Here is a 19,853-nt window from a genome sequence, read left to right on the forward strand (position 1 = left end):
ATATTTAATGTTTTTTTTTTAACTTTCTATTGGTCTCATTTTCCAGGGTTTCTTTCTTTCATTATAGTTTATTTTCAATGCCTTATTTTTTAAAAACATGTATGTTTTATAGTCTCTTCCATATTGTTTTAGTGTTTGGGTACTTTGGAGTCATTTCTGTTTTGTTGGGTTAGCTGGTTGCTTCCATGTGCCATTTGTAATTTTCAGTTTTCATTATAAACTCATCTTCAGCAGGAGGGTTTTTCTGGTGCCGCCTTCTTTGCCTCCCTCCCTTTCTTCCTTCTTCAGGGGTCTCCTGCACCCTGGATTGGGGCTCTATCCATAGAGAGCCGCTGTTCTCTGCTTTCCCGGGGCTCTGGCGTTTCCAGGTTCTGGACTAGTTTTTACCCTTATTTCTAGACCTAGGACTTCAGAACTGCCCAAATGATGAGTCTGGAGTGGCCCCCACATGGGTTTAGGTGTGGGGTCCTGTTCTCACAGGGGACTCCCTGACCTAGCAGGTGCACCTGTCCAGTCCCTTTCCATAAACTGGATGGCCATTCTCGAGCTCCATCCTTACGCAGGTGTCTTACTTTCGAATCTCCTGCTGGGACAAGCTCGTGGCCTCGCCACCTGCCTACCCCTGGGGCCAGCCCTAGTGACTCTGTGGCCCCAGAGACAAGCAGCTGGGTCTTAGTGCACTTGCCCAGAGCTGTTCGCATGGCTTCTCCCTGCTCACACCTGGGACCTTCCCTTTCTGTTGAGCTCAAGTCTACATGTGAAATTGGGGCAGGATTTTATTCTGTTTTGAAGTCACATTTCTATTTTCTTGTAGTGTGAGGTGGGGGGTGCTCATTTATTAAGTCTAGCAGGGTTCTGGAACCTGAAGTTCTGGTTAACTTTGTTTTCTGTTCAACTATGTATTTTGGACACTAGCAGGATCTGTGTTTTCCAAAGTGTGAAATTGGTTTTCACCACACACGTCCCCGTTAATTCCGAGCATCAGCCAAGCAGCACAGACGCGACCGTGATCGTTTTCCAGTTCCTCTTTTTCTGTAGTTGGGTTAAAGGCTTGCCCTTCTTTCCAGTGGTGTGCGGTCATTTAAACACTGGATCAGCCATCACCGAGTCCCACCTCAGGGTTCCCATTTTAATTACAGATTGCCTTCATGCCCAAGTGGTTGGGCATAATCTGCCTCTACATGTGTAACCAAAGAAATTGGTTACAGATTGAGAAAGGCTGCTTTTTTGTTTTGGTATAATCTCTACAAATTTCCTTTGTTTGTCCCATGACTCTGGGTATTGTCACAAGCTAGTACAGTGAGTGGTGTGTGATTTTTCATGAGTTGAGTGTTGAATAACTTGAATCTGTTCCAAGAAACATAGTGCCCCATGAGAGGGTGAAGACACATGGTCAGCTCCGTGCCATCCACTAAGGGGGTAAGCTTTTGGGGTGGAAATGAGCACGAGGCGCCTGCTCTGCCTTCTGGCTGCCCAGTGTGTGAGACGCGTGCTGGGCAGGGCCTGCCCAGCTGGGGCCTGCACCCCTGAGGCCCGCTGGCGGGCTCTTCCTTGGGCAGCCACAGGTGAGTGCGGCATTAACTGGGTTTGCTGGGAGAGGGCAGCCCGGACAGTAAGTGTGCGTTCACAGGCTGGAGGAGGGAGGAGGTTTTATCCCTACTTTTCTTAATTAAAATATTACTACATTACAAAACATGGAAGATGAGAGATTCTAATCTAAAAATGTGGATATATCTGTTTTTGGACCATGATGCTTCCAACATTTGGAAAGGTCATTGTGAAAGCCATTCTGAGCACGGTGGCTCTTCGGAAATGGTGTGGCGTGTCCTCTGGAGGGAAAGGGGGCTGGCCCATCCTCTAGGGCCTTGCGAAGGGCAGGAGGGGCATTTCTGCCACAAAAGCTGCCTTACTGTTCCATTCCGGCCCCTGCACCGTTTGATTTTCCTCTTGATTACTGCTGAAACTCGGCAAGTAACCACCCCTCGGATGGAAGTCTTTTCCTCTCTGTCCTTTGAGGCAAAGAGCATCATTTCCCCCATTGTACAGCATGTGGAAAATGGGGCCCAGACTGATGAGGTCATTTGTTGAGGCCAAGGGCACCTTGGGGTGGACCTGGGCATTGGCGCACGGCCAGAGCCTCAGCACCAGCTGCTGAAGGCACCCGGACCCCTCTGGGTCACGCCAAAACCAGGCTGGAAGAATGGAAGGACAGAAATGCCTATCCTGCCACCAACTCTGTTTGCCACTGTTAATGTCTAACAGCAAATCGCTGCTCCTGTCAGTAGCTCTATTTTTGGAAGATTAACACAGAACACGATACAGTTTAATGACTGTATTTTTAGAAACTGAAGTTTGTGTTGTATAAAAACAGTTATAAAAGGACTAATGATAAGGTTTAGTTAGTCTGATTTGGGGGAAGTTGTAATCTGTAGAGCACATCCATATTGTGTGTAACAAAACTGTCACAGCGCTTTCTACACACTGTATAGCAGCTCCTCCAAGGGCCCGGGAGGGCGAGCTCTGAGGGAGGGGGCCGTGCGGAGTCACTCCTGAGCCGAGGAGCTGGGGAGTTTGTCTTGAGCACCATTCACACCCTGGAGTAACTGGCGGTCTCATGCCCGGCAGAGCCTGGTCCAGGCTATCAGGAAGCACGTGGGCGCACATGGAGGTGGGGTCAGAGCTCCACACCAGGGCTGGGAGACCGGAAATCTGTCCGCAGATCAGCTGAGTGCTAACAGCTCAGCATTTGGGCAGCGTGATTGGCCTGTCCCCTCTTTATTTTTCTTTAATTGTTTTAAGAAGTTTAGCAAATAGATAAAAATTGTTTAAATGTGCCTCATATTATTAGGTAGTGTAGAAATTAAAGAAAATAAAACTTCTTGAAATGGTTTAAAGCTTGTGATACAGAAACCACTCTTGTTAAAAGCCTGTCCTCCATCAGCCTGGCGGTCCCCAGCCCCCACAGGTGAGCAGTTTTCTTTCTCTGGTCACACAGACGCGATTCCCTAATTCATCGTCACCCTCTCAGGTCTGGTGGGAGGGCCTGTGGCCTGTGGGTGCAGCTCCAGGCTTGGAGGCCAGGGTGCTGAGGGCGAAGTGGCGTGATTGCTGCCTGCCGCCCCAGCCTGGGGCCCTTGAGGGTGGCCTCTGTTCCCCACCTGATGCCTGGGCGGGGGCTTAGAGGCACTCAGCTCCTGCTCATTGCAGTGTTTGTCAGAGGTGTGAAATTAAACCAGGGCATTCGATTTGGTCAGGGGACATCTGTGCTTGCTAATGGTGACCTGGTCGCACCTTCAGGAGGTGACAAGCGCCTAGGCTGTCTTGCAGAGGAGGCCACTTCTGAAACAAAGGCCTGCCCCGGGGATGCCGTGTGTCACAAAGGGGAAATAATCTGTGCTGGGGCAGAGCCAGCGTGGAGCGACCAGCAGATAAATGACGCAGAGCGTAGCTTATTTTATGAACTTTATCTCCGGGTGGGATACTTCTGGGTGGGGTGTGTACCATTTGATATTAGTTTCCTTTTGTTTTCAGCCACTCAGTTAAAGAAATTACAAGTATCTCAAAGACAGGCGTCCCTCCGGCAGTGGGGTGAGTGTGGCTGGCAGGATCAGGGCAGTGTAAAGGATGCCGGGAGGGTGGGCGGGCAGCCTGAGTCTATAAACCAGCAAAAGAGTGTGATCGGAAAATCTAAAACATGTCAACTTGAATTTTGAACTAGAACCCCTAAACATTTTGGTGTATTTTTCCCACGGAGAAATTCAGAAGGAAACCATCAGAGGAGGTTTAGAAGTTCTGTTTGTTCTTTAAACTGAAGAGCAGGTCTCAGAATTGACCAGTTCAGTGAACTTGCATTCTTGATTTCCAGCGTTCTCTCCAGCAAGCCCGACTGCACCCACCACCCTTCCTTTCTCTTTTGTTCCCCCATCAGTGGCCTTGTCTTGTAACATCTCATCCATCTGAAAATCTTGGTGAATTAACCTTCAGATTATATTCCGTATCAAACCATTTCTCCCAGCAGCTTGCCCTGCCCTCCCATTGCCCCTGGTTACTGTCCTGCTCAGCAGGGGAGAAGAGGCTTTAAAGCGAGTCAAACCCTAAGTCCCATCCTGACCATCCGTCCTCCCTCCCAGCCTCACCCGACCCTGTGCGGAACCCACCCACTCGGTCCATCTCAGGGCTTCTGTGCCCACTGCCCCTTCCCCAGGACATGCTTCCTTTGGCACAGCTCACGTGGCTCCTCGCACGTCATGCAGGTGTCTGCTCCAGTGCCATCACCTCCCGTGGGCCCTCTGACCACTTTATCTGGAGGAACGGCCTCAGCCACAGGCCGCCTGTCTGAGTTTTGTTTCCAGCATGTGACGGCACACACCATCTGCTCCTGTGTGTGTCCTCATCTCTTCCCTGGCGGAAGGCTGGGGTGCGGGACTCAGTGCTGCCCGAGGCTGTGCCCCAGATCGTGACAGTCTCTGGGGAACCAGCTCAGGGGCACTGGGTGGGTGGGTGGAGGAGTGAGGAAACGAGGAGACGTGGGCCTCGACCCTGGGGTGGGCGTGGAGAACAGCAGCGCTGGCCCAGCCTTGACCAAGACAGCCTTGTTGTCTCAGTTTCTTTGCCTGTAAGATGGGGTGATTAGTGGCATCTATGCCATTCATGCCCTGGCTGAGGACCAGTCAAGCCAAAATGTGGATGAAGCACTTAGGTGCCTGCCCCACAGTTAGTACCTGGCAGGAGCTAGTGGTCACTTCTGACTCGGAATGTAAATAAACTGTATTGTTACTGTTGTTCAGTTCTAGCAAGATCTGGCAAGAACAATAGTTTAGAAAGACAAAATGTGCTTTCAGGGAATTGAAGCAAATGTCCTACAAATGCTCGAGGAGAAAGTCTTTCAGCCCAGTTGCCTGTTGGCTTTTGCCACCCCACACTGTCAGCAGACCTTCACTGCAGGGCCCTTGGGGGCCTGTGCCCCCCGGGCGGCTGCTGTGGGGCTCAGCCGCCAGGGCTGGTAGACCCTCCACAGCCAGAGTTTACGGGTGCTGCCGTCACTTTGGAATGTTGCATTAAAGGTAGAAGGGCAAAGGGCCCTTTTTCTACACAAAGAACGGGAAATGCATTTGAGGCCTTTGCATCTGGGGAAAGGGTGAGCAGGGCCCATGGCTGTTTTCCACCTTGTCCGGCCCTCCTGGGGTGCGTTCCCCTTAAACACAGGCCAGCCCCACAGTTAATGTGCCTGCATGGACTTTCTCCAAATGGCCATTTTTGGTTTATTGTTTTGAGTTGATGACTCATTTCTCACGAGCTGCTTATTAATATGTACCTATTTCCCGGCTTCCTGTCACTTAACCAGATGCTTTTCAGCTAATTTTTAATGCTCAGCTGTGTGGACAGCATTCTGGGAGGATGGCTCATCCATCAAGTGGTTTTGGTTGCTGACTCACATTTTCAGAAGCCACTTTTCCCCCGATCAGATGCCTTGGTACCGGGTGGGATGCATGGCCTGTGTGCGGAAGGCCAGGCATGAATGTCCGAGGTTCAGGTGTAACAGGAGGAGCGTGTGTTCTTGTATGTTGTATACATTGTTTTACCTACTCTCTGCACCTCTCCATCACCACTCAGCAGCCATTCTAAGTAACATGCCTACTAAGAAGGCTGTATGTGGGGTGGAAACGAGGCGTCTCTGACCTTGAATGCCACGGGGCCCCCAGGACACGGCCTCCTCCCACACCTGGGCCCCTCTGTCTGGGTGAAGGCTTCCATTTAGGTGTGACGCTTGTTCATTAGACTGCTCAGCCATTCAGAGGTGTTCAGAAAATAGAACACCTGCAGAAAAACAACAGTGGTCAGTTCAGCTGAAACAGGTGTTCCTTTGGGTTTTCTCGGATGTGCCAGCTGGTCTGGGCCATCAGGAGAAGCACGGCTCTTTACAGGTGGACGTCAGACCTGTTCTAGTGTTTCTGAGACCTGAGCACCTCGCTGTCGCTGGCCTCTCCTGCGGTAGCCTGCCCCATGTACTGTTTCGCGTCAGTCCTCGGGGCCCGTGCGGGCTGTATGTGCCCTTCGGCGGCGCCGCCGTGTGACCTCTGGTGTTTTCTTTCTTGCACAGCCTGGGAGGAATGTGCGCCCTCTATGCTGAGGCTGTTTTCCCTGCCTGTGTGCCTCCAGCATTCTTGGGAACAGCTTCGAGGTGACTCACTCAGTTATGTCCCCCCCGCAGGGCAGATGGACGTCCTCTCAGGAGCAGCGAGGGATCTGTTTTCAAAGGCGGGCCAGGACGTTTTCTCCTGATTTTCTAAATCGCTTATGAGCGGCTGAGCCGGGTCGGGCTCCCTGGCAGGGAGCAGCTGAGCCTGCTGGCTGGGTGCCATCTCACTGGGGGTGCGGGGGGGCGCTGAGCCTGAGGCCCGTCTGGGAGAGGGGCAGACACACTTCCCCCAAGAAACCGTCCTCTGAGCAGGGACCTGGCTGAGCAGGGCACAGCCGGCTCCATCTGCCCTTCCAGACCCTGCCGCCTGCGCGCAGCCTGACCCGCAGCTCTGGGCCTGCTCGCTCGGTCAGCCTTGTGCAGGCCCGGGCCCCATGGGGACGGGGCAGGACCCCACTCAGCCTGGCAGCTCTTCTCAGCACTCCCACCCACAGCTTATGGTCTGAGCCCCTGTGTTCCACCCTTGTGACCAAGGCCTGGTTTTTTGGATCACATCTCAGGTGTGGCTAGTGGCATTTGTCCACTTTAGAATTTCCCCAAAGAACATTCCCGAATAACAGGCTGTGGCGTTTCCCCCAGTGCTCGTGCTCTGTCTTGTCTCCTCCACGCGTGGCCCCGTCTCTGCCTGGTGTCCGAGCGCCTGGGGCCAGGGACGCTTGGTCTGATTTGCCCCAGCTGAGGCTGCAGTGTCAGAAAGTGAGCCTTGCCGGGCCCGTGAGGGAAGCCGGGCGAGGGCGTGTTGCCGCAGACCCTTGCCCCCGGTGGCCTGGGCCTGCCCTGCTGAGGTCAGCTTGGCGTAGGCAAGGCCCTGTGTCCTGTTACTTGTCGCATGTCAGCTGCCCAGGGCTGTTTGTTGGGCTGAATGTTAGCTGGGAGGGCTTGCTTGCTTGCCCAGCTAGGGGCTGCTAAGAAACTGCAGGTAGTTAGGGGTGTTAGTGAGAGAACTAGTTAGACCGATGATCTAGAGGGTGTTAAGCCAAAGAGTGGGGGCTTGTCTTCATTCTTGGCGTTGCTTGGAAAACTTTTATGACGAAAATTTCAAACAGGTGCGATAAAAGAGAGACCTGGATGCATAGAGTGGGCCCCTGTGCCCGTCTCCAGTCACAGAGCTCAGAGCTTCTGGGCTGTGTCCGCCTCATCAGTCCCTTCCCCAACCTTTATGTCCTGGAGAGTTTAAAACAAACCCAGTGTTTTCCTATAAATACTTCAGTGTGTGTTTCTAACAGATTCAGTCCCCTTATCACACTAAGAAGATGAATAATAATTCCCAGACATCTTTTCCCCAAGCTCTGTCAGTTTTTACTGGCCGTGTTTTTATAGCCCTTTGTTCAAGTCAGAGTGCTGGCATTGAGGCTGGCCTAGGTGGCCGAGTCTGTCCCCCTCGGCCGCTCCTATTCCCAGGAAGGAGCTGGGCCCTCGTCCTGGGACCTCCCCGTTCTGCACCTGACTGGTCATAGCCTCCAGACATCTTTGAACAGGTGTCTTTAAACTCATTTACTATGAACTGGTACCCTGGGCTCGGCTTGATTTTCAAGGGAGGGGCAGGAATACTTCGAAGATGAGCCTTGACCTTTTAAAGTCTGCTGATTTTCCTGGAGGAAGAAAGATTGCTTAGGAAAAAGAATCTGTCTTCCTTTTTCATTTTCTCTAGGGAACCACATACGCTGTGCCGGCCATGCCTCAGGAACCCACAGCACCCACTCAGGTTTGACCCATACTGACAGGCAGATGCAGCTGGGTCACGGAGCTTGGTGCCTTGTGGCGGCTTGTACAGCGAGGAGAAATGCTTGTGGACTTGGATGCTGGGGACTGTTAGGGCTCACGGGGCAGGCACCAGTTCGGTCTCCCTGGGTTTGGGGAGCATTTGTGTGGGTGTGAGTGTCACTGGGCCTCGGGGAGCTGCTGGATGTCTAGGGGGGTGGGGAGTGGGGGCCAAGGCCTGATGGGGGTGGGAGTCAGAGGCCTGTAGGATGTTGGGGTCAGGGAAGGGCCCAGGGGAGCTAGAGTGTTTTGGAATCATTTCCATCCCTAAGCTGTGATTTCAGTCTGAGTCTCCTTTTATAATTTAAATAAATGGTGGGGGGTCAAATTTCCAGTAAAATAACTCCACCGGTTGGGTGCAGGGAAATAAATGCTGGCTTCAGGGTGGTGGGGAGTCAGGCTGGCCCCTGGGTCCAGACAGGCGCCCCCCTTCAGCCAACTCCCTTGCTGTGTGATCACACCCCCCACAGCCACCAGGGGGTGCTGGGCACGAACACCTGTTGTAGCCGCCGCCTCTGGCTAGGCCTTTGAGCCGGTGGGCAATCCTTCCACCTCCATCTTTCTCCAGAGGAGAGCCCTGTGGAATTTTTGTCCTAGAAAGGTTAACCTGTTTTGTTCAAACTGGTGTCCTGCACAGCAGCACACATACCCCGAGCTTAGGAACCTGGCATTTCTCCTTTGGTCAGTGTCTAAGGATGCAGGGTCTCTGGGTCAGCACCTGCCGCCTGTCTGCAGAGCTAGGTGCTGCCCACCTCCCAGGGCCTCCATTTCTAGAACTTCGCGGCTCCAGATGAGGGGGCCGGGAAGAGCTAGGATGCCCCCTCGTCAGGTGAGGCCCTGGTCCTGACACCCCGTGTCGTGTCCCCTCCAGCTCAAGGCCACCCCCATGGGCAGAAGGTCCACCCCCGCGTCCCGGAAGCCGGGCCACTCGCCCCCCAGGGCCTCCTCACAGCATCCCCAGAGCAGTAAGCAGTCCCTGTGGCAGAGCGAGAGCCCCGACTTACACTGCAGAGCTCAGCCCTCTGCCAGGGAGGACCTCCTTCCTTTGTGAGTGTGCACGTGGGTGAGTCTCTGTTAGGTTTGAGTCCACAGCAGATTGGCAGGTGGGGAAGAATGCTATTATTCTTATGTCTAGAAAATACGGTAACTCATTGCCGGGCCTTGGGTCACCCTGGAGATACAGAATTCATTCTCACACAGATCTTCCAGATAGACCTGTTGCTGTCCTCTCCTCTGAGATGCCCAGTGAGTCTGAGAAATGCACAGCGAGCACACAGGGTCACAGCAGGGCTGTAAGCAGAGCGGCCCAGGCCAAGCTGGCCCTCCCTGAGCACCAGCAGCACTTCTGGTAGCTTCTGGCCTCACCCTGCCTGTCTGCACCTTGATTCCTGCCCTCTCCGTGGGGACCCAGGCTGCCCACTGTCTTGGGGGTCCCAGCTGCCTCCTGTGGGTGCACACATATTGACTCTGGACCCGCACACATATTGGGAAGCTCATGTGGTTTTCACCAGTGTGGACTGCCCATGGTGGCTTTCTACCAAGATGTCCTATAGAAAGGGAAGTAAAGTAGCACCTTTATGCTGGAGACCGGCAAACCCAGGTCAGCCCGGCACTCAAGGTCAGCCATGGCAGTGGTGTGTCCCACTGGTTGGGTGACGCGTGGTGAGCACAGCGCAGCCCCTTCCCAGCCCTCCTGGAGCCATCGCCCCAGTCCGGCCATGAGAAAACAGCAAATTTCAGCTGAGGGACAGTCAGCAGCATACCTGACGTTCCTCCTCCAAATGGCCAAGGTCATCAGAATCAGGCAAGTCTGGGAACTGTCACCGCCCAGAGGTGCCTCAGGAGACCTGACACCTGAGCCATGGAAGGTCCTGGGTGGGGTCCTGGAGTACAGAAAAGGGCAGCAAGGGAAAACAGGGACAATCTGGATCATCGTGGACTTCAGCAAATGAACCTTAAACACCCCATCCTGATGTAAGGTGCCGGTGCTAGGGAAGCACATGCAGAGAGGTGAGAATCCTCTGTGCTATTTAAAATTTTTCTGTGATTCCACAACTGTTCAAAATAAAAAGTATGTAAAAACTAAAAATGGGTAGGAAAATTGGCTGGAATGAAGACTTTGAGTGATTACTGCTGCCAAATACCCAGGATTTCACAGCCGTGTGTCTGGAAACCAGCTCTGCTGGAATTTGGGATGCGTGTATTACTGTGATACAAAGGGGGTGGTGTGCGGCTCCGCCACCCCTGCCACACTGATTCACCTACATTAAACCTGCCTCACTGTGCACATCTCAGAATATTAATTTATGCAGTCCTTCTGTGGCTATGACAGGATGGGGTGTGGGACTAAGGCCGATTGATATGTGGCGCTAGGTCTCCTGCTCTGTGGAATCACATGTGCTGGGGACTTCTGCACTGACTTGAGCCCTTAATGCCTTTATGACTTTGTTCTTTTCTTTGCTTCAGAACTCATGGACCTAGTCTGTTCATCCCAGGGATACAAAGTCGGTTTGACATGAGAAAAGGAATTTCACCCCATTACCAAGTGGAAGGGGAAATTATTTAACAATATGAACTGATACAGGAAAATATTATAAAATTAAGTGCACATATACAATTTTTAAATAGTCTTGGCAAACCAGGAGTAGAGGAGAACTTCCTTACCTAATAGTATCATCTGTCAGAAACCTATAGCCAGCATTATACTTACTGGTGAAGTATTAAAAACATTTCCAATAAGATCAGAAACAAGCCCAGGGTGTCCTCAGGCACATTTCTATGCAGTTGTGTACTGTAGGTCCCAGCCAACAGCATAAGGCAAGAAAAAGTAGTAAAAGGCACAAGATCTGGAAAGGAAGAACACTCGGCCATTATTGTAGGTGACATGATTCTGCATGTAGAACATTCAAAATAACTTCAAATAAATGATTAGAATGAACATGAGTTTAACAAGATGCTAGGATACAAAACCAAAAAAACTGTTTTTTATATACCATCAAACAAAAATTGGAATTTAAAATACCATATGTAATATCTTACTTGAAATATCAAATACCTAGCAATAGATTTAAAGATGTTTTAAGGTCTCTGCACTCAAAATTCTAAAACATTTTGAGAGAAATGAAGTGATACTCCATGTTCATGGATTGGAAGATGTAATATTAAGATTCTGTTTCCCCAGGTTCCAGACACAGTGCAGTCCCACGCAGAGCTGCTTTTGTCTGTTTGTTGGTGGAATTAGCAAGCTGCTTCCAAAGGTTACGTGGTAGGGTCAAGGACCGGTACCGTCCGAGCTGAATCTGAAGAAGGCAGGGGTTCTTGCCCTATCAGATATTAAGAATTGTTGTACAGTTACAGTAATTAGTATAACTGTTGGGTAGGTTATAAAGAAATTGGCCAATTGGACAGAGATTTGGCTTGTAACTGAGCAGATGTTCTGTTCGTCTGTTCTCCTGGCAAAAAAAAAAAGTAAAAACCCTACCTTATACCTTATACAAAAATTAATACCAGAGAGCTGAGAGGCTTCCACTTAAAGAGAGAACCACAGAACTTCCAGATGAGAATATGATAAAGTATTTTTCCAGGTGGGGGAGAATGTCTTAAACTTGACCCAAAAAAGAAAGATTGGTGTGCAAAGAAAGCTAGTCCCTGAGATGGAATCTTTATAACTGATAGAGGATCACCCATCAGAACTTGTAAAGAATTCCTATGGATCAGTAAGAAAAGGGCAACTCATTCAATTTTTTGAAAAATGGTAAAAGGCTTGAATTCAGAACAGCCAGTAACCATGTGAATAGATGCTCAGTGTCACTGGTCCTCAGGAAAGGGCAAATTTAACCTTAATGAGATGCTGATCCCTCAGTCAGGGTGGGTCTGGGTGGCGCTTGGGGGGCCGGAGGCTAGTTTGGGCAGGGAGGTCACACAGCCCCCCTCACTAAGTAACCTGTGTGTGGGCGTTTCACGTACTTTCTTTATTGGTCCAAGAAACGTACCTTCTTGCCTGGCCGTGAAGTGCAGACCCTCGGTTATGTCAGGCCAGGGACTGAACCTTTCTGTCTGACATCTTAAGGTGTTTTCGCTCTTCTGTCCTGTTCGTCTTGCTGGTGTCGTCGGAATTGCTTCCACGTCTGCCAGGCCCGCTGGTGATGCTTTGTTGGGGCAGGCGGGGTGCAGCTGTGTGTCCTCCCTGTGTGGCTCCTGAGCCATGCGGCCCTGAGGCTCTGTCTCTGCCATGCTGGAGTTTTCCAGTGGGTTCCATAGAAGCCTCTGTGAACTCCGGAGGGGGAAAGGAAAGCACACTGTGGTTATAATTCATGCCCTCCTTCGCTTTTCAGGTCCAAGTTTCCAAAATTTCTAGAAAACTGAAAAGAATATGTTCTTACCAAAGGGCAGCATCTTACGGCATCCAACTAGTTCACAGACATGGCTGCTTGCTTTCTGATGCCTGGGCGGACACTCCCCAGCCTAGCACCTGGACATTTGGTGGATGAGTGGACTCAGCTAACCATATGGTCACTTAATACCCATGGGCGACATGTTTGAATGCACCAGGAATGACCTATCTAACTTACTGTCTGGATTGATTGCATGGAGATTAAGTGCGTCTTCCCACTTTAGTGTGGATAAAAGCGTGTTATGCATCATTTGTGCAAATGGGTTTGGAGTGGTCAGACCTTCAGGGCTGGGGGCAGTCACAAGCAGACCAATCCCAGACTTGAGGAAGGGCCTTGACTTCACATTAGCTGGACGCCGGCCCCAGCACTGCTGTGGACGTCCTAGAAGCAGGAGTTTTCTCATTAGTAAAATGAGGAAACTTCTAGCTTCTGGGTTTGTGAACTGTTTCCAGTTTTAGAGCTTCTGCTCAAATGGAAGCTAAGGGTGGGTATGGAGGAGAGGGCCACAGAGGGCATTTCGGGGGACGTGAATCGGATGGTGGGAGCCAGGAAGAGTGCGCCGTGCACCTTGCTCCTGACCCCTGCCAGTTGGAAAGTTGCAGTGGATTCAGATTTCAGAAGTGTCTTCTGATGTTTCTGAAAGTGCTCACAGTGGGATTTGAATTTTTAAAGATGTATATATACTATTATGAGATTTTCATTTTTGAAAATGAAAGTTTCATTTATGGTTGAAATAAATTTCATTCGTTTATTTTCAGGAAAAAGGTGTAAGAATACTTCCATTACTGTCTGGAGGTCCCTTTCTGAGTGGCAGGAAGGCGTTGCATGGCATTAGGCTTACAGTTGCACAGTCAGGCCATCAGGGGTGGCCCTGCTCCTGAAAAAAGCCCTTGGTGCAGATCGTCGGGATGGGTGTTGGGCCCTGGGGTCTGCTTCTGAGGCCTAACTGCAGCCTGCCTGTTCCTCTCTGGGCTCAGGGAGCTGTCCTAGAATATGCCTCGTGTGTTCTCGGAACTATTTTGATACCTTAAAGTTGCCAGAATTGGGGCGGGCTGCTGCTTTGGGAGAGGAGACCGTGGGCACCTGCGTCTGATTCTCTGAGCTGGGCCTGAGCAGCTGAAGCTGCAGGGGACAGCAGAGTGGCCTTGTCCCTCGCCATGGGGGAGGTGAGTGAGGCTCTTGCGGGCCCACAATGGCGGCACCTTAGGGGGCCTCACCCCTTCCCTCGCTTCCTGGAGAGGGTCTTTAGATCCCCAGAATGTGCTTTTGGAAATCCTCGTGGTCATTGTTTTTGTCTGTGGAGTTTGAACATTTCCAGAGACCCGTGGGGTACGTAATGCTAAACTTGAAGGCTGCTCAAGGTGGTGTCTGTTTTGGGTAAAAAGCAAGGTTTTCTTATATCAATAGGCCTGATGTTACTTAACCTATTCTGTCTCGATTTGGAAGTCTGCCTGAGGGAGCTGATGGCTGCTCTGCGGGCCCGGCGATGCCTCCCTTAAGTCAGTGGAGAGAAACCCCACCACGTCAGCGTCTGTGATGACGCGCCTGTCACTGCAGGCGTTCACACCACTTGTCAGAGGCTAATTTTAAACCAAAAGTGTGATTCCTGGAAGTTCTGCCAAAGTTTTCCTTCTTCTCGATTGGAGAGAAAATGGAAAATCTGAGGCAATCTAAATGCAGCCCACTCTGGTGGGGGGTGGGCGGGCTCCAGCTCCATCTTCAGAGAGCCCTGAAGGGGTAGTGGAGTCATGAATGCAATCGGGAAGTGGAGTTAAATGGGAAGGCCCCTTAAATTCTAAGTACCTGGCCAGGTATTCTCCTGAGCACTTTCTGGGTGTCTCAGAGTCCCTGCATGTGTACAGCACACCCTGTGGTTTACTAATGCCCCCCAAGGCTGTGCTTCCCTAGCATCCAGGCCATTTGTCAGGGTTGGGAAGAGGATGGGCAGCTTCTGTTCTCACTGTCTTTGTGCTTGTGGTCTCTGCAGAAAAGCTGACTTCCTATAAACACAAGTAGGTGTGATGTGGTCACTCAGCAAGAGTGAGCCCAACCGGCCAAGCCAGATGCCCTAAGGCCAGAGACTTGAGTTTGCTGTATTTCAGTTGGGGTCTGTTTGGGTTATTCTACAAAGGGCCTTTCCTTTTCTGATTTGGTAAATGAATAGCCTGTGATGGAATTAGAGTTGCTCTTTAAAAGCAAGGATGCGCACGCGTTCCCATCGTTTGCTAGGAGCTGCTCCTCACGGACTCTTGAGTGTTTTCATTGAAATGCCAGCAGTTTCTGAAGCCAAATGCTTTCTCTGTCCTCCAGATGGACTTTCTGGCCGAGACCAGCCCGTGGAGCTGCTAAACCCTGCCCGCGTGAACCACATGCCCAGCACAGGTAAGCCAGTTAGCCCAGCCTGCCGGGCACCCCCATGGGCTTCTGGAGGCCCTGCTTTTCAGGTGAACATGGAGAGAAAGGGGTGGGTTGTCAGGTCCTTTGAAGTTGGGTGTTCTCTTCCAGGGTAGAACAGGCTGTCTGTCTTGGAAACGAATTGGGCGTTGGCTCGATGCTATTTATATAGGACTGGGGTGCTCTCCCCAAAGGTACACACGGCCAGCTAGGTGAGCTCCACGCCCTCATCCTTGTAAGTCCGCAGGAAAGAGGTCCCAGCCTGAACTGGGGCCCGGAGTTCCCTGCTGTGGCAGGACCAGCCTCGGGCAGGTCACACTCTGTCCAGCCCCGGGCTTTCCTTGGTAAACTGAGTCAATGACGTTGTCTCCTAAGTACCTCTCGATTGTCTGATTGACCAAAAGGCATCAACTGTGATTATAAATCTCTTATTCCTTGTATGATATTTCTAAATACTCCGCTTTAAGCAGCGTTTTCCAAATCTAGGCTGTAAACAGCCTTTTCCTCTTCCTTTTCTTAAAGCATCTCCCCGGACTTCATCTCAGAGCCTGAGCACCCTTGGTGCTTTGGGGCCACTTGGCCTTACTGAGGGTAAACGAACCCCCGAATGCCTAGGGTGTAAGGGAACTGTGGCCACACCCCACAAGGTTCTCAGCAGCCTCTTGAGGGCAGCAGGATGGGGCCCTTGCTCTCCTGTCACCTGAAGGCCTCTTTCTGTGGTCTTCCCTTTGCAGCGCCTCCTGGGCCCCAACCTTCCCGTGGCCCGCTCTGCCTGCTCCCTGTGGGCAGGGCTGGCCGGGAAGGAGAGGTATGCCTGCCTCTGCCTGGCCTCCATCAGACCTGCACATTGCCTCCCCTTCCCCATGCCTCCCACCTCCCCTCAAAAAAGAGGCTGGAAGTGTCAAAGAACAGTTTCTTTCTCTGCATAGTGATTCCTGAAGTCTGCCAGGGATGTTCTTGGCATTTCCCCAAGGAACAAAGGTCTGGTGGTTTCTCTGCAGCACTTCCAGAAGGCGCTCCAGCCCCTCCCTCTGCCCTCACGCCTCCTCTTCCCCTCCACACCCTCCCTTCCAGGCTTTCCTTCTTCTGGGTGGGCTTTGACATAGTGGATGAAGATGCTCGGTTTTTATTTCCATCTGCATGAACAATGCTGATTGCCCTTCTCCCTTGAGTTCATTTATTTTTGTTTAAAAACAGAGTCCTTGTGTTCATTTAAGACAATTTCCTATGGCTCAGTGAGGTGTGGGACAGAGGAGATTTTTCAGATAGCTTGACAGGCTGTGAAAACAGTGTAAATATGTATTGTTTCCCAGTGAACCAGAAAGAAGAGTGCTCTTTCCAGAGTGGGAAGCTCACTGCGCAGTGGAGAGCTGGTGAGCAGCTCCTGGGTCAATGTGGATAGGCGGTGCACCTCGGGTGTGGACAGGGCAGCCTGGAGTCCTGGCGACCCGCTTAGCGCCCAACCTTGGGCAAGTGGCTTGGTGTCTGTTTTGTTTTCTCACTTCTTATTGGTGGTCATCCCTTCTCTGTGGGGTGCTTCTAGAGATCAAACACACGTCTGATTTGCAGGAGTGCCACCGCCTGGTCCTGTTGACAGGACCTGAAGACCGCATGTGGCGTGGCGGCCGCGCTCGTTCAGGATCCTAGGAAACGGTCCCTGCGATGCCCCTGACCTTCTCTGGGGGAACCATCTGACTCGAGCAGTGGTGTTGGGGGGAGGGTGCCCCATGACATCGAAGCAAGTCGTTTGACCTCCTTGTAGTGGGGTTCCCGTGGGTCAGAGTTCAACCACAGCGCAGTCCTTTTGGTGGGGTCGCATTTTTTCTATATTGCTGGTGGTCAGTGTTTACAGCATGATTCTCAGCCAGTGTGGAAGCAGCACCCACTGCATGCAGCAGGCGCAGAAGAGAGGACACAGGCTGGTCGTCCTGTGCACCAGGAAGCCTGCCATGGAGCCGTCCTGGAAGCTGTCCCAGGGCACAGCGCGCCCTGAAACTCAAGCCCCTGTATCACGCTCTACAAAGAAATATTAACCTCAGGTTATATAATGACTTGAAAATGGATATGAAAATTTCTTTAAATATGCATTTTTATGATATGAGAGTAGAAACACTTTCAGATGTAATTTCATGTCAATCCCAGTTTGCTCTTGCATTTTCCAACAATCGACTTTAATCTTAAGTACTCTTTTGACATTTGGCAGTATGAAAACAAAAACAAACCGATACCTGTATAATTTGCAAGAATTACCCCGATGCTCACCGTGGGAGCTCGGCCCCTTGAACACACAGCTTTTACTTTGAGTAGGAAAAGTGCCCAGATGTGCCCCCTACTCCCACCCCTACAATGACCTCATCCTATTTCTCAGCTGTTCCTGGTTGTGAAAGATGGCATGCGCAGAACAAATTTTTTCTGATAATGGTTCTCTTTAAATGCAGGTAGTCTTTATAAAGTCTTCAAATAAAAACACACTATTCATACCTTTTATTCATGTGCCATCTGGAATTAAGACTTGAGATAATTCATGCAAGAATATCTCTTTATTTGAAAAGTCAGTATCAGAAGGAAAAAGCTAAAATGCTATTTATTTTGGGTTAATTCTGATTTCTTCACCTTCCCCTTTAACTTCTCATGTGTAAACACATCTTTCCTTCTTTTGGTATTTCTTTTTTTCTTGTTTTAAACATCTTAATTGTAAAATAATTCCAACATAAAAGCAAGAAAATGGAGCCATTTGCCTACCATAAGACAAAAGGATGTTCTCTTAGTGTTACTCATTGTTAGCAAGGAGTTGTTTTTTGGAGGTGGAATGGCAGCATCATGGATGAGGACTTGGGGTGCAGAGACAGGGTGGTGTCTTGGTGGGAGCATGTGGGTGGCAGCCAGGTCATCGGGTCAGTGTTGTGGGGGCAGGTGTTGGAGTTTGAGGACAGAAGAGAAGGTGAGCGATGGTCACTACGGTGCACTGTCCTGGGTGGCACATTCCCCTTGGCCTGTAGGGAACTTGAAAAACAGTTAAGTCATTCATTTCTGAGTCATTTTGTAACTTTAAAAAAATAATAGACTTTGTCCTGATTTTAAATGGATGTATGTTTATAGAAAAGTTACTGTACGAATATGTTGGGTGTTGGCTTCCAGCACTATGTTTGCATGGTACGTGACGGACACTGTGGACGCCCATCAGCCTGAACTGAGTGGAAGGGTCAAGGAGATGCCTCAGTCATCCAGGAGCAAAGGGGAGGAAAGCAAAACCTGGAAGACAGCAGGGTATGAATGTCCTGACGATGTGTTCAGCACTCCCTGTGAGCCAGCCAGCATGCTGAGGGGCGCGCCTCCATCACTGCAGCTTCTCGTCACAGGGACCGAGCACCTTTGTACCTGACCACCGTCCCACGGAGGGGAGTGGGGTCCTCAAGGCACGGCCGCTTTCCCAGGGTCACCCTGCACGTAAGCCATAGTGCAGGGACCGGTCTCTGCTCTCTGGCTGTGCTTCTGGGGCAGGACGGCCACGGAGGCTGCAGTGAGCTTCTGTGCCGGAGGGACCTTGGGGGACTGATGCGGGCAGGGTGCCGACGGGGGATGGATGGTGCTGTGCTAAAGGAAAGCATCTTTTGCAGGTTCCCCAGATATATATGTGGCCCCCATCACCCTTTGTAATGGACCCTTCTGACAAGCTTTTCTGTGAAGAGTTAGGGAGGTTTGTTTTCAAGGTTATTTAACAGAAGTGTAATTTTTAAAAGAAAATGCAAGAATCTTGAAGAAACGACTTTCTGTAGAGAACTTATCCAAACTTATAAAAAAGTGAGGTTTGGCTTTAGCCATGGATTCCCAGATCTTAAAGGGTGTTTGACACCAGATTGTCAAAAGGGTTATTGAATTTCCTGATCCTTCCTCTTGAACTTCGGAGCAGGAACTGTTTGAGGCTGGCTGGTGCCTGGGGCCGAGTTGCCTCCCCGGCAGGCCGTGCTGTTCAGTTTGCCTTGGTGAGAGGAAAAGTGAAGCAGACACGAGGAGAACACGTGTGACGTCAGGTAGAGCTTCGGGAAGCCTGCCTCCCTGGCACAGGAAGCTATTAATTACCATACAAAGCGATGCCCTGGTAACCACACCTTCTCTATGATGTGCCTCCCGGGGTGCTCCTCCCAGGGTGCTCGTCACAGGCTTCCTTGTAACCGGGGCTCTGAGTTTTGGGAGGGGTACAATCCCGCCCTGGGGGACTCCCGCTGGAGGGCCAGGCAGGAAGGCGGGAAGAAGAGGGCTCCCTCCCATCTCCTGGTCCTGGTGCCCTCCTGACTCAGCCATCGTGGTCTTCAGACCGGGGCAAGGGCGAGTTCCATTCTGCCCGTCCCCGGCCGCCCTCCGCAGGTACAGAGCTGCAGGCACAAGGTAGGGCCGCATGGGCACACTGGCTAGACAGGACAGCGCCAGCGTGTGCCCCAGAGTAGCAGGTGCCACAGAGCCTTTCCTGTTTGTTTGGTTTAAATTGTGAGGGAAAAATGAAATATAGAACATAAAGAAATCAAGGTAAAATCTAGCAGTTTGAAAATTGACAAAACAATTCAGTTTGACTTCCTTAAACAAATGCTGGGAAGGTTCCACTTGCCTCCATCCCGTGAGGCCATGACTGGGTGAGGGTTAAGGGTCTGCAGCCCACCCAACTTCAGCAGCTGAGGGTCATCACAGCTTCACCCAAGGAGGCTGTGCAGGTGTTGTGTGCATTTATGAGCTGCTTGGAAATGCCTCAGTCAGGTCTGGGGAACAGGTGCATTTATAGCCACGAGTAGTTCCGGACTGGAAAGATGTGGTCCTGCTCTGTCCTGCCGTGTCCCCACCCTGTCACTAGGGGTGGTGCCCAGGAATCCTCACATTCCAATTTCTCCTCTTTGGCAGAGTATTTATTACCACTCGAGTTGTCAAAAGGGGTCATTTCCAAGGCCTGCCCGCCCGGGAGGCCTCCTTGCCTAGCCTTCGCTGTGGATCTCCTGGGCACCGGTTTTGCCCGGTGCCCCTTGCATGGCCCAACCCGCATTTGTGCACCCCTTCTGGTCGGACCCACACGTCCATAGGCAGTGCCTGTCTGGGGTCCCACAGTGCCCGGAGCAGCG

General features: G+C 51.2%; 1 protein-coding gene across 16 annotated transcripts in view; it reads left to right on the forward strand.

The window, feature by feature from the left end:
- The window catches only part of HDAC4 (histone deacetylase 4), a 286,681-nt gene that overhangs the window by 119,978 nt on the left and 146,850 nt on the right, over positions 1 to 19,853 (forward strand). For 15 of the 16 annotated variants that reach the window (XM_057503363.1, XM_036901195.2, XM_036901200.2 and 12 more), the window contains one exon: positions 14,665 to 14,736. The exons of the other annotated variant lie outside the window; for it this stretch is intronic. In XM_057503363.1, coding sequence (XP_057359346.1) covers positions 14,665 to 14,736 — 72 coding nt within the window. The remainder of the gene's footprint in view (positions 1 to 14,664; positions 14,737 to 19,853) is intronic. 16 annotated transcript variants of the gene reach the window in all.

The sequence above is a fragment of the Manis pentadactyla genome, chromosome 6 (assembly GCF_030020395.1).
Source record: "Manis pentadactyla isolate mManPen7 chromosome 6, mManPen7.hap1, whole genome shotgun sequence".
In the NCBI taxonomy this organism is placed as follows: domain Eukaryota; kingdom Metazoa; phylum Chordata; class Mammalia; order Pholidota; family Manidae; genus Manis; species Manis pentadactyla.